Source organism: Plodia interpunctella, chromosome 20, assembly GCF_027563975.2.
Source record: "Plodia interpunctella isolate USDA-ARS_2022_Savannah chromosome 20, ilPloInte3.2, whole genome shotgun sequence".
NCBI classification, from domain to species: Eukaryota; Metazoa; Arthropoda; class Insecta; order Lepidoptera; family Pyralidae; genus Plodia; species Plodia interpunctella.
In genome coordinates this window covers 6,799,060-6,812,417 of record NC_071313.1, presented here as the reverse complement: position 1 = coordinate 6,812,417, position 13,358 = coordinate 6,799,060, and the positions used below count along the sequence as shown (strand labels likewise).

The 13,358-nt window shown below is 36.7% G+C and overlaps 2 protein-coding genes across 2 annotated transcripts; both read right to left on the bottom strand.

Annotated features, from left to right (window-relative positions):
* Window positions 1-1,086: 1,086 nt before the first annotated feature.
* LOC128678576 (uncharacterized) lies at window positions 1,087-2,645 on the bottom strand. Its single transcript, XM_053760191.2, has one exon. The coding sequence runs from the start codon at window positions 2,643-2,645 to the stop codon at window positions 1,272-1,274; it is 1,374 nt and encodes a 457-aa protein (XP_053616166.1). The 3' UTR covers window positions 1,087-1,271.
* Window positions 2,646-11,559: 8,914 nt separating this feature from the next.
* LOC128678593 (uncharacterized) lies at window positions 11,560-12,479 on the bottom strand (the record flags this gene model as incomplete). Its single annotated transcript, XM_053760213.2, has 1 exon — window positions 11,560-12,479. A coding segment is annotated over one exon (861 nt), but the record flags the coding sequence as incomplete, so codon positions are not given.
* Window positions 12,480-13,358: the final 879 nt, after the last annotated feature.

Below are 13,358 nucleotides of genomic sequence, written 5' to 3'. Positions count from 1 at the left end.
AAATTACCAAAAATAATACATATTTTCAATAAAATTATACAAAAAATATGCGTTGTGCACTGAGTGAGTAGACAACAATGCGCTGGCTTGCAATTTAACTAGGTCGACAATTCTTACGGTCAGCGAGGAGGTAATGAATGTAATACTCGTGTGAGCAAAACATTTTATAACTATATAAATAATTATTGAAATTCTTTTATTACTATGTATATGTAATAATTATTGAAATTAGTTTTGAGAAATATTTGTTACAATATGCTGATAAAATGGAGAATAACATTTTGAAGATATAAAAATACATTATCAGATAATTGGCCAATTGAGCCTTAAAAAAGTTTTTAGGTATTATTGTATACATATGAAAAATAAAATAAAATTACACTTTACCGAACACTATACACACTGATTAAACTGCACCTGTGGCTGTTGAACGGTTTTGTTCACCTGGCTCAACGTGGCCGCTTCTCTCATCTTCCTCAATAATTGAGATGGCTTCTGATCTCCGAGGTTCATTTGTGCTAGTCTTTTGTGAGCGCACCTGCGGTTCCACAACCGCAGGTGCTAGCTTCATAGCAGCTTATAAGGCGCTCCTTTATAGTGACGTATTTGTTATCGGCTGTTTATACGTCGAAGAAACGTCCGAGTGTTTCTGGTAAACAGCCGCAATAAGCTGTCTGTAGGTACCGATTGAGCTAAGTAAATTTTTTTAAAGTTTTAAATTTATTCAGATTTTTAATTTTTATCGAATTCCAAAGATCCTGTTGCGGGATATGCAACGAGACACAAAGTTGGTATAGTAGAACCGCCTAAATGAGTCCTCGCCCGCGGAGTACAAGGGGCGCGGGGGTACGACGACGAAGGGGAACGAAAGAGGTGCGGGCGGCGGTCGAGCGTAGCGTGTAATACAAGAGGCGAAATGTTACTGGACATTTCTTGAGATATGTGAAGTCATAGTGGTTAGCGGCAAACAGGTGAAGATTTTTATTAAAAAATTAATAATGGCTATACAAAATTTGAATGAAACAACTGTAAACTATACAACGTGTTCCTTTTGTTATCCCATATCTCCATGGTATCAACGAGACCACGTACATGAATTAAATAGCATAAGCATTTTTCGATTATTGTTATTTTCAAATTTTTATTTTTCATACAAAACAATTCGATAAAAATGTGATTTTATGATATATAGGTATGATATGTAGGTAAAAAAAAGGTAATAAAGTTATGTATGTAATATTTATTTATGCAAAATTTATCAAAATTATAAATCAATCACTTATGTCCATAATATCAGTATCACTGGAACTTGATTCTTCACTTTCGAAACAGCCATCATCAGAATCATCAGAATCGTCTTGCACATTAATAATAAAATCAACAACTTCATCTAGTGCTCCATCATGTTTGCAATATTCGTCTTCGATTTTAATCACGTGTTTAACACAATTCTCCCATTTCTCTTTGGGATATTCAGCAAATAATCTCTCTAATATTTCTTTTTTCTGGTCCAAATTAGAGTCGATACTTTTTTGTGCTAATTGTCCTTTGATATCACCCCAGACCAACTCAATGGGGTTCAGGTCTGGGTGATATGGAGGCAAACGCAATACTTCGTGTCCGTTTCTTTTCAATACCTCGTCAATTTTGTAAATATCTTCTGTGAAATGGCTTTTAATTAATTTATATAAGTCATCTTTTCTAAGTTTTTCATCAAAAGGCACGTTATGTCGTCGTAGCCATTCTTGCATAGTTGGCTTGGTAGAAGCCATAGTTGGCTTTTTCTCTTCTCGAACCGAATGATAAGCTGCGTTGTCCATTACTATGACAGAATTTTGCGGTATATTAGGCATGAGCTTTTCATTTATCCATTTACTGAAATTTGCGAAATTCATAGAATCGTGATAATCACCTGTTTTACATTTGGATTTGAATATCACAAGGGCTCCGTCTACAAATCCAATTTGACCTCCACAATGTACGATGATCAAACGGTCCCCTTTACCAATATGAGATAGAACGCCAAGTTCATCCTTTGATTGCCAACATTTTGAAACGTTATGAGACGCGTTTACATAAGTTTCGTCAAGGTATAAAATATGTCTTCTTTCTCTACGATATTTTTTAATAGTATTTAGGTATTTCCACCTCCACGATGTGATATTTGGCTGTTCGATAAGGAGTTTCCTTTTAGATCCGCATTTCTTAAATTTAAAACCTAGATCATGTAATAATAGCCTTAAATATTCCCTGCCGCAGTGTAATATATTCTCTTCTCTAAGTACAGCGTTCAAAGTTTTCAGAGTAGGTATTTTTTTGAAAATTGTGTAAAACTGAGTGACTTTTCTTCTTACCACTCCTTTTGTGAAATCGTCTATTTCCACTCTTTTTCTACGAACCTGTTTTGGTTTTCTTGGTGATTTAAATCTCTCGTTGTCATTTAATGCTTTCCCTTGTTGTACAATTCTAGATACAGTCTTTTCTGATAATCCAGTAACTTCTGCTACAGTTTTATTTAAAGGTATATCTTGTTTATATTCATCAGAATTTGGGTCGAGTTTCTTTTTTCTAAAATATTCATATACGTTAAACGCCATTTGTTTGCACTGACTATTAATTCTATGTCCGAAAACATTTCGACTCATCTTGAGAATGTAATCTCATGTATAACTTTCACAAGGCGTCCGCAACTGTCAACACGTGTGATCGCTAACCGCGTAGCGAGCGAACTGAGTTTTTACAAGAATGCGCCCGCCGCCCGCACCTCTCTCGGTCCCCTTTGTCGTCGTACCCCCGCGCCCCTTGTACTCCGCGGGCGAGGACTCATTTAGGCGGTTCTACTATAGATGTCTAACTTTATTTTACTTTGTACAATCTTATATACTATGTCTTATCTATCAATAACATTATCTAAAAATCTAAAATCTGTGAGGTATCTTTACTTGCTATCTTACCACGTATCGCTCACGTCTCGAGACTGTGGAGATACGCCACAGTACTCTCCCCTTAAAATAGTTTCACACTGGTTGTGTTCTTCCGTAATTATGTGATGTTTGATGGGTAGTTTGAACGATGAGAGGCTTGTTATATCAATATGTTTCTCTAGGATTCGTCTGACGTCTGAGTCCATCCCTGCGTCCAGAGTACGAATAGACTGTTGGCTTGTGCTAACACAGCGTGCGAGCGTTGTAAGCTCCGTTACTTTATCAATAAACCCGTGACCATGTACAACCCGTACGAATTAACATGAGACTCGGGCCGATGACGTCATACTCGACGTACGGTGTGCAAAAACACGCGTCACGTCACCCGTCGTTACTTATATTTATTTTTGTTTGAAATTGTCGTGATTTGAAAGAAAGTAGAGGATCTGCAGTAAATTTGGAATACTGGTTTGTGTACCCAATAAAAAATACATCAAATGGTTAGAAAATCAATAAACTTTAATAATAGAAACAGTAAATCAAAACGATCAAAAGTCTAAAACAACTGAACTGGATTTTGATAAAATTTAGCACAGAGAAATAGGTCTTCACAAGGGACATGAATATGAATAAACAACGATGAAGTCGCGGACGGCTGCTAATATAATATAAAATCTAGTGACCTCTTCTAAAATCTTGTGGCATCTTCATTCACGGTAAATAATATATATTTTTTTAATATTTCTGAATCAAACTACACCAGAATTCTATAGACGCAAACGGAAACACGTAAAAATAAAAAATGAATTTATCGCTATTTTAAATTTGAATCGTCCCAGGACAACGACGAATAAATTGAGATCAATAAAAAAAAAACCTTAAAATTTGTGGAGCGTGCAGTTTCATTTAAATGCGTTTATTTCACGGTTTGCAGACTTCGGAAAGTAGAACCTCGATTGTGGATCAGTATAGTTATACAAAAAAATTGTAGCAGAAATTTAAAAAAAAGTAAGAACATTATCAAAATTGTAATCAACCTAAAAAACTCCAAAAGCTTCATTTGACTCATATAATTATTAAGTAATAATCAGTCACAATAATCACAGATCAGTGTTAAATATGAACTTAAATTTAAAGTCTTTAAAAGTTATTAATTCTTGCAGTAATCACATATATAAATACCAGACTCATAACCACCACAATCTCCGTGAATCCACATTTCACAAATTAAGCACTTCACCAATTCTTCACCCCTTTTATCCGCACTATATTTTCCATTACAGAAAAAACACTCGGCATCCTCATCAGTTGGGACTGCAGACTAATTTCTCATTGCTATATCTGATGACTCACTTTCTGTAATATTTCTCTCATTTGTGTTTTTTGTTACATTCTTCTTGCCTTTTCCCTTAACATTACATACATAACATTTTCTGTGCTGTCTCCTCCTTTCCCGACTTTCTAAATTGTGCATTCTCAAGGTCTTTCTTATAAGGGGAAATTGAAATTATTGCAGATTTTGCTGGCTTACGGCCTCTCTCGGAGCACTCGGAGCTTCACTAATTCGCCGTAGTCCATATTCAGCACAATATAGTCGCCTAGTAGCAATATATGAACGAGAGTTCTCGTAAAATGCGACGCTTCCCGTCAAAGTAATTCATAGCGACTAAAACTTCATGAGCCCGTCAACACAACGATGTAGGCGCCCCCCCCTCGCCCGCGCTTTTCCTACCCCGCAAAAAAAGTACAACTTTATCTGCATGACCTTTTCCCCGAAGTTCAACGTCATGAGTTCCGCAATACATATGAATTTTCTGCGTTATACCATTGGTATCCGGAAGCACATATAATTTCACGCCATATTTATGTCTCTTCCCTTGTATATACACTTTTTAAACGTCCGCGCCACAAAACAACAGTTCCATCTATAGTTAAATTTTTCGGTGAAACTACAAGAAGCTTCATTAAGCTGTTAAAAAAAGAAATAATAGGCTTTGTAAATCTACTGGGATCGTTGCTATCAAAAGTCAGATTAGGATCCGTGAAACTTAAATTACGTAAAATTAACAAAAATCTATCGCGGCTCATATACTTCGCAAACGGTGCTTTGAATACGGGATTCGTATTCCAGTAATCATTAATTCTACTGATTCTAATGTGGCCCATGTGAAATAAACGTCCTAAAAAGGTATACATCTCGTCAATATTAGTTTCGTGCCACCTAAATATTCTACTTTGGAACTAATTAGTTTCCAACAAAACTTGAACGGCGTGAGTATTTATACTATTTACAAGAGTAGACATAAATGTGACGTTAAATAACAGTAATAAGGGGACGCATCTGTTCCGGCGTTGATGTGAGGCCAAGTGTTGAATGGTAAACGCGGCAACTGGCCCTCAGAGTGGATGTCCCCACCGACTTCCTCCCCCTCACTGATGAAGAACTTGCACCTTCATCCCTATGATAAATAAAAGGAATAATTGTAATTAAATAAAGCAACAAAAATATGAAAGACAGAAAAGCTACAGGAACATGAACAGATTCATATAAATGCAATTTGTGAGTCTATTTTAGACGTACTCTTGCGGCTAGATGAGGAGGAAGAAAGCATAATATATGCAAAAAAAAAGAATATTTAACTACAGACTAATGCCCCGTATTCATGGTAAACATTTGTTTAGCAACAGTTGCTAAACATTGTTGGTGAGCGGCGAGAATGTTGCTAGCAACTATGTTTAAATCAATACAGGTTGTCCACACGCCAGTCTGCCTTAAAATGTTGCCCGAGGAGGTAGTGTTGTTGTGTTCTCTGTATCAGATGTATAGAATCTCTAATAAAAAAAAGAGAAAAAGATGGTGGATTCGAAATTATCTTTTGCAAAGGGAAAATTTGATGAGTGACCTCAGAATGACAGATGGATCATTTTGTAACTTTACGAGAATGTCGAAAAGTGATTTCGAACATCTTCTAGAAATGATTGGTCCATCAATAGCCAAAAGGGAAACAAATATTCGTCAGCCAGTTTCACCTCAAACGAGGCTGGCTATTACATTACGGTATCTTGCAACCGGAGATTCATACAGTTCTCTTTCATACACATTCAGAGTATCAAAATAATTGATTAGCAAAATTATACCAGATGTATGTCAAGAACTAATTAACTCACTAGCAGGATATGTCAAGGTACAAGAACACTATTTGTGTAATCAAGTATTTTATTAATTAAAAAACACAAAAAAAACAGTGTATGCTATTGCGTTGATTCATCACTGAGATAGTTAACTAAGTTTAGTATAGCCGAATCTTCTGTTTCGTCTTGTAATGCATCTAGTCTATTTGTTTCGTGTCTCTCAATTTCCCTTATTTCAGTTTCCTGAACATTATTTGGTGTTGATGATGGATGAGAAGATGCCGTTTGATATCCATATGTATTATATCGTCCCATTTTTAATTCATACAGTATATTATTAATATGGTACTTTGCCTGTGTCACGGCTTGGTCATCTTTAACACTTCTTAATTCAGCAGCAATATATTCACCATATATATCAAATGGATCCTTCTTCTCCTTTTCATCCATCTTTTTTTAGCACTTTTCAAAACCTCTAATATTTCATTTGATTCATCTGTCTTATTTCTTTTCCTCGAAGATGTAGATGTTGTAGCATTCGGCCTTGGTGATTGAGATGGCTCTGACTCCATACCACTTTCAAGTGCATTGTTTTCATCTACCTGTAAATTATTATCTTATTATATATTTATTTATTTTTTAGGTTCCAAGTTCGGAACAAGAATGGAAACAAATAAGTCGTGAATTCGAAATACGATGGAATTTTCCACATTGCATTGGGGCCATTGATGGGAAACACGTTATGATTGTGGCGCCAAATAATTCTGGAAGTGAATACTACAATTATAAAAATCAGTTCAGCATGGTACTTATGGCAATTGCAGATGGCAATTACAACTTTATTTACGCAAATTATGGAGCTAAGGGTCGGTCGTCCGACAGTGGAATATTTCAGTAAACACCGTTTTATAATGCATTGTTAGAAAACTCACTTAAACTGCCACGGCCTGAACCAATAACACAAGGCGGAACAGAAATGCCGTATGTAATTGTAGGTGACAGTGCTTTCGCGCTAACGGAGAACATCATGAAACCATATCCTGGCATTCATGAACGTGGGACCAAAAAGCGTATATTCAATTACAGACTATCAAGAGCTAGGAGGATTATAGAAAATGTTTTTGGCATTTTATGTGTGGTGTTCCGTGTATTCACTAAACCTATTCCGTTAAAACCAGCCAATTGTGAACTCGTGGTAATTGCTTGTGTATATTTACATAACTTCTTAAGACGTAACTCAGTTTCCAGATCCATATATACACCTCCACAAACTTTTGATTTTGAAGACTCTGAAGGTAACCTATTAGAAGGTTCTTGGCGAAGGGAACTAAGTTCGTTTCCTATGATTGATTTGCAAAGACGGGGCAGGCCTGCATCACAATCAGCTCTTTGTATTAGAGAACAGTTTGCCGATTACTTTATAACTCCAGAGGGAAGAGTTCCATGGCAAAATAATGTAGCGTAATTGTAATAATTTTACAGACAATAGTATAAAACAATTATATACAAAAACAACTTACTGTTTTATTCATAGTATCCGTTTCACCAGAAGTAGTTGCACCACATAACAAAAATTCCAATGGCTCGTAATAAATCCATTTACATTTTTCTATTACGCCGCTGCCTGTAGTTTTTTTTGCCGACATCTTTTTTTTCTCTCTAGTAAATTGAGTACGCAGTACATGTATTTTAGTTTCTACGTCTTTTTTGGGTATATTTAGGACTTGAGAAATTTCTTCGAATGCATCGTTCTTTTTGTTTCTATCTTTGTATTCTTTTATAGAACAATCCCATAATAATGGTTTTGATTGAAATAATTATATTAATTGCATTATTTTATCATTGCTCCACACTACTGCCATGTTTATAAACTGTTGCAAACTCGTCCACACACGTCAACAATTGTCGCTAAACTGATGTTTACGCTTGTCGGGCGAGAGCTTGTCAACATGATGCTGTCAACTCTGCAACACGCAGTGTTGCCAGCAACTCCGCAACACGTTGATTCAACTTTGTTGCTAAACAAATGTTTACTCATGGTAAACATACATACGGGGCTTAAGTCGTGGGCGGAAAAACATCGAGTGTGCTTTTGGAATGATGACCCAAAAATTTCAAGTGTTGATGACGCCAATTAAGTAGATGCAAAAATTATGATACAATAAACAATATACAGTAGAATCCGGATATAACGACCTTCAAGGGACCGGCGATACTATGTCGTATTAACCGGATAACGCACAAAACAGTTTTCCTATTTATGTAGTTAAATAAAACATTTCATAGAAATCATAAATGCTTTATTTTGATAGTTCTTAAACATTACAAATTACAAACATAGGTATATAGACATAGGTACATAATGTACTGTAATAAAAATGCGTAAATAAAATACACAAGCACTACAGACAAAGCTCTGTGTTACGAGGGCTGCTATTTATGTATCCGGAACTGGCCAATAATTCTAGAATATTTAAAAAGTAATTACAACATTTGAAAATAGAACTCTTCGGCTAGAGAATAAATATTTTTCAAGTCCCTGTCATTTGTTTTTTTCAATTGGCGCCAATTTTGAAAATAGCTTGTCTTCATTGCCATGGATTTAACTCGTGAACATTTTCGCGCGATGATTTATTATGATTTTCGGCGTGGATTAACTCAAAAACAGTGCATCGAACAACTGATTTTAACTTTTGGAGATGAAGCACCATCGAAAACCACTGTGTATTATTGGTTTAAGGAATTTCAACGTGGACGGTCTATGCTCACGGATGAAATTAAGGAGGGTCGTCCTAAATCGGTAGTGGTACAACAAAATATTGATGCTGTGCGACAATTAGTAATGCAAGATCGTCATGTTACATACCGCGAGATAGAGGCGTCTCTGGGCATTAGTATGACGAGTATACACGCGATATTACACGAACATTTAATTGTTAAAAAAATTTGTTCGCGTTGGATTCCGCACAACTTGAGCGTAGATCAAAAACAGGATCGTGTCGACTGGTGTAAGAAAATGATAAAAAAATACAACCGTGGCACGTCAAAAGCTGTTTATAATATCTACACAGGTGACGAAACCTGGATCTATGCTTATGACCCTGAAACTAAACAGCAGTCAACGGTGTGGGTCTTTCAAGATGAACCGAATCCAACAAAAGTTGTTCGTGCGAGAAGCACTTTAAAGCAAATGGTCGCTTGTTTTTTTGGTATCAACGGACATGTAGCTACAGTGCCACTAGAGAATAGTAGGACGGTTAATTCTGAATGGTACACCACCATTTGTTTGCCAGAAGTCTTTGAAAAAATACGAAAGAACAACCCACAACGCAGAATCATACTTCATCACGACAATGCTAGCTGCCACAAGTCGGCTGAAACAAATAATTTTTTGGAGGGTCAAAAGATTGAATTGACGGGTCATCCGCCGTACAGCCCCGACCTGGCACCCAATGATTTTTATTTATTTCCAAACATTAAAAATAAATTACGTGGTCAACGTTTTTCGAGCCGCGAAGAGGCCGTTGATGCGTTCAAAACACACGTTTTGGACATACCTCAATCAGAATGGAAAAAGTGCTTTGAAAATTGGTTTCATCGTATGCAGAAGTGCATAGATCATCGCGGAGAATACTTCGAGAAACAATAAAACCATATGTAATAATATATGTTTGTTTAATTTTGTTATTCCGGATACATAAATAGCAGCCCTCGTACTAACGTAGAAAGTCTGTTATTTGAGTTTGTTTTTGACAAACTTTTGTTCGGTAGTAAGAATGTCGTACGGCATTGTGAATTCGTGACATCATTGTTTTCATAAGATCATCATCAAAGTTAGTCTGAACAAATACACTGAGTGTTTCTGCAGCCTTCAATGCTTCAGACACACTCAAAGTCGGATGAATCACCTCTGGTTCGCCATCATCACCGTCGCTATCGTTGCTATTCGCGTCGTTGGCGATGATATTTTCCACAATGTTTTCATCAGACGGTTCTTCACAAGTGGCGACAGCATCATCGACACACGCGTATTGTTCAAAGTCCTCATTTGTTATGGGTAACTGATGCAAGGAAATGAACTGAGGCAAGGAAATTTTTCCACTAGGCCCACAAATTCTATAATTTTGCCAGTATTCATCTTGAAAATTTTTTCTATGCTTCCTTTTGTTACGCCAGTACGCTACGACTATCGTAATGACACGAATACCTCACACAATACGCTGCAACACCGCATCGTGTGCGGACTTGTTTGAACATGTTCCTGCTCGTATTGCTCTCGTACTACGCGCGTTCTACGATACGCTTACGATACGACGCCGTGTGCGAAGGGGGTTACTGCAATATTTTTTATACACCATTAGTAATGTCCTTTGTATGGCGAGAAACCAGTGTTGGTTTTGAGTGTGTAATATAATTATTTTTTTTAAATTGGCTGGTCCTCCACATTTTCGTAAATTCTATAAAAAAAATTAATTGTAAAATATTGATATTCAGTACAGCTTGGTAAGAAAGAGTATGGAAAAAATGAGTTCATCCAGATATTCTACACCTGAGAAGACAGGATCTTGGGTTGACGTTCCTGCTATATCAGAATAAGAGGATTGTGATGTCTCGTCACTGCTGCTGTCATCATTGACATGAAAGACTAATCGTTCTATATCGGTGTTCAAAGTTCTGCCTCTCTCGAAATACTCTTTTTCAATTTTCATCACATGTCTGCATGAATTTGCCCAATTTTCAACTGTGATACTTTCAAATTCTTGCTGAGCTGCCATCTACCAAAAACATTTAAAACAAAATTAAAGCTAGTAATACGAGGGCTGCTATTTATGTATCCGGAATAACAAAATTAAACAAACATATATTATTACATATGGTTTTATTGTTTCTCGAAGTATTCTCCGCGATGATCTATGCACTTCTGCATACGATGAAACCAATTTTCAAAGCACTTTTTCCATTCTGATTGAGGTATGTCCAAAACGTGTGTTTTGAACGCATCAAGCCGCGGTTCCACTGCAGCGCACGCTGTGCACGGGCACGCTGCGCACGTATTCATTTGTTTAACAACGTGGGTCAACGTTTCCACCTAACTTAACCTCACGACTATGTCCGACTATAGCACAGCACAGTCTTGACTCATACGCCTTGTGGATACCACGCATTTCGTGAATCTTGTAAAATGACATTGAACTGAGTTTGTTAGACAGTTCGTCAGACGATGAATTCGAAAGTGAGATCGATGATCTATTAATAAGTGAATTGCGAAGGAAAAGAAAAAGAAAACACCGTTTTTGGATAGAAAATCATATTACATTCAGAAATAATCACGGAGAATACAAGACGTTATTTATGACACTAAGTAATGAAAAATTTGAAGATTATTATCGACTATCACGACACCATTTTCAAATTATACATGAAATGATTAAAGAAAAAATTGAAAAAATGGATACTACTTATCGAGAATGTATAAGTTCTGCTGAAAGGCTTGCCATCACCCTGAGGTAAGTCGTATCATATTTTAAAAAGTGAATTCAAACAGTTGTTAAGTGGCTGGCATCAGGCAAGGTGCTGGCTGTTATTATCGGTCAAGTGGCTGACATCATGCAAGATGCTGGCATCAGGCACGGTGCTGGCATCAGGTACGGTGCTGGCATCAGGCAGAGTGCTGGCATCAGGCAGTGTTCTGGTATCAGCCAGTGTGCTGACATCACGTAAGGTGCTGACATCGGGCAAGGGGCTAGCATCAGGTAAATTGGTGGTTTGATAATTTGTGGCACTTGTGTATCCATAAGAAGACGAGGTAGATGGCGTGGAGCAGTAGTAATTATTTACTGAGTCATAGGACAATGCTTCTTCTTCAGCACGAGTAATTGTTTCAAAAATTTCTCGTTGTACTCTCAATTGTAAATACTTTGGAAGATCGCGTGTCTTTTGACAAAGACTAGCGAATAAATCAGTTAATGCATCTCGTGGTCGATTTGAATCAATTTGTCTCATTCTTTCTTCATTTCTTTCTATTCGTCTTTGCTCTCGATTTTTCTCGCGGATCCGAAGAATCTCTGTTATTTCCGTTTGCATGCTGTTCTTCTTTTCAGATTGAATTGTAGACGATGTTGCGAGTGGAGGATCAGGAGGCGGGGCAGGCGATTCAATAGAATCGTTATTCGTATTTGTATCCGAACTGTTTTGAGTATCTTGACTTGTCTCTTGTAACTGACTTGAGTAATTTGAAGAAGTTTCGTTATTTTCTTTTTGTGTCAGTAAAAATTCCATTAAAGCCTCGTACTTCCATGGCTTCAAGTTTTGTGCTGCCTGGCCCGTGGAAGTTTTACGTCGACGCAGAGCTTCTCTATGGCTGTCTCTTAGTTTTTTCCAATGGGATTTCGCTTCTTTACCTTTAATATAAAAATATGTATGTTACAGATACATGGCAACAGGAGATTCATACCAAACCATAGCTTATAGTTACAGAATCGGTAAAACCACTGTAGGAAGGATAATCAATGAAGTTACCGATGCTATATGGGATTGTTTAAAACCATTAGTTCTAGAAGAAATTAAAGATGAACATAAGTGGAGAAAAATTTCTGAAAATTTTCAAATTTCTTGTGACTTTCCTCATTGTGTTGGAGCTATTGACGGCAAACATGTGACAATAAAAGCACCTCCAAACTGTGGTTCAGATTACTTTAACTATCTTAAAGATCACTCGATTGTGCTTTTGGCGGTTGCTGACAGCAAAAAAAAATTCATAATGATAGATATTGGATCTAAAGGAAAATTTAGTGATGGGGGAATATTACGAGAAAGCAACTTTGGACAGAAGTTATATGGTAATAATCTTAATCTTCCACCTGATGAACCACTTGTAGAAGGCGGCATCGAAGTTCCATATGTCTTTATCGGAGATGAAGCATTACCTTTAATGTGTAATTTGATGAGACCATTTCCCCGAGAAAACAATATAACACAAAACAAAAGAATTTTTAATTACCGTCTTTGTCGAGCAAGACGAGTGGTAGAAAATGCATTTGGAATTCTGAGTGTGCGTTGGAGAGTTTACAAAAGACCCTTTGAGTGCAAAGTAGATACCGTCATAAGAGTAGTTAAGGCAACTTGTGTGCTACATAATTATCTAATGGAACATGGTCTCACCTATGATTCAGTAACAAATGCAGATATAACGGCAGCTTCAATTGAAAACCAACTTTTAGACATAAGACACTCGGGGTTTAGAAGTTCCAATGACAGTTTCTTTATAAGAGAAGAATTTTGTTATTATTTTAATCATATTAA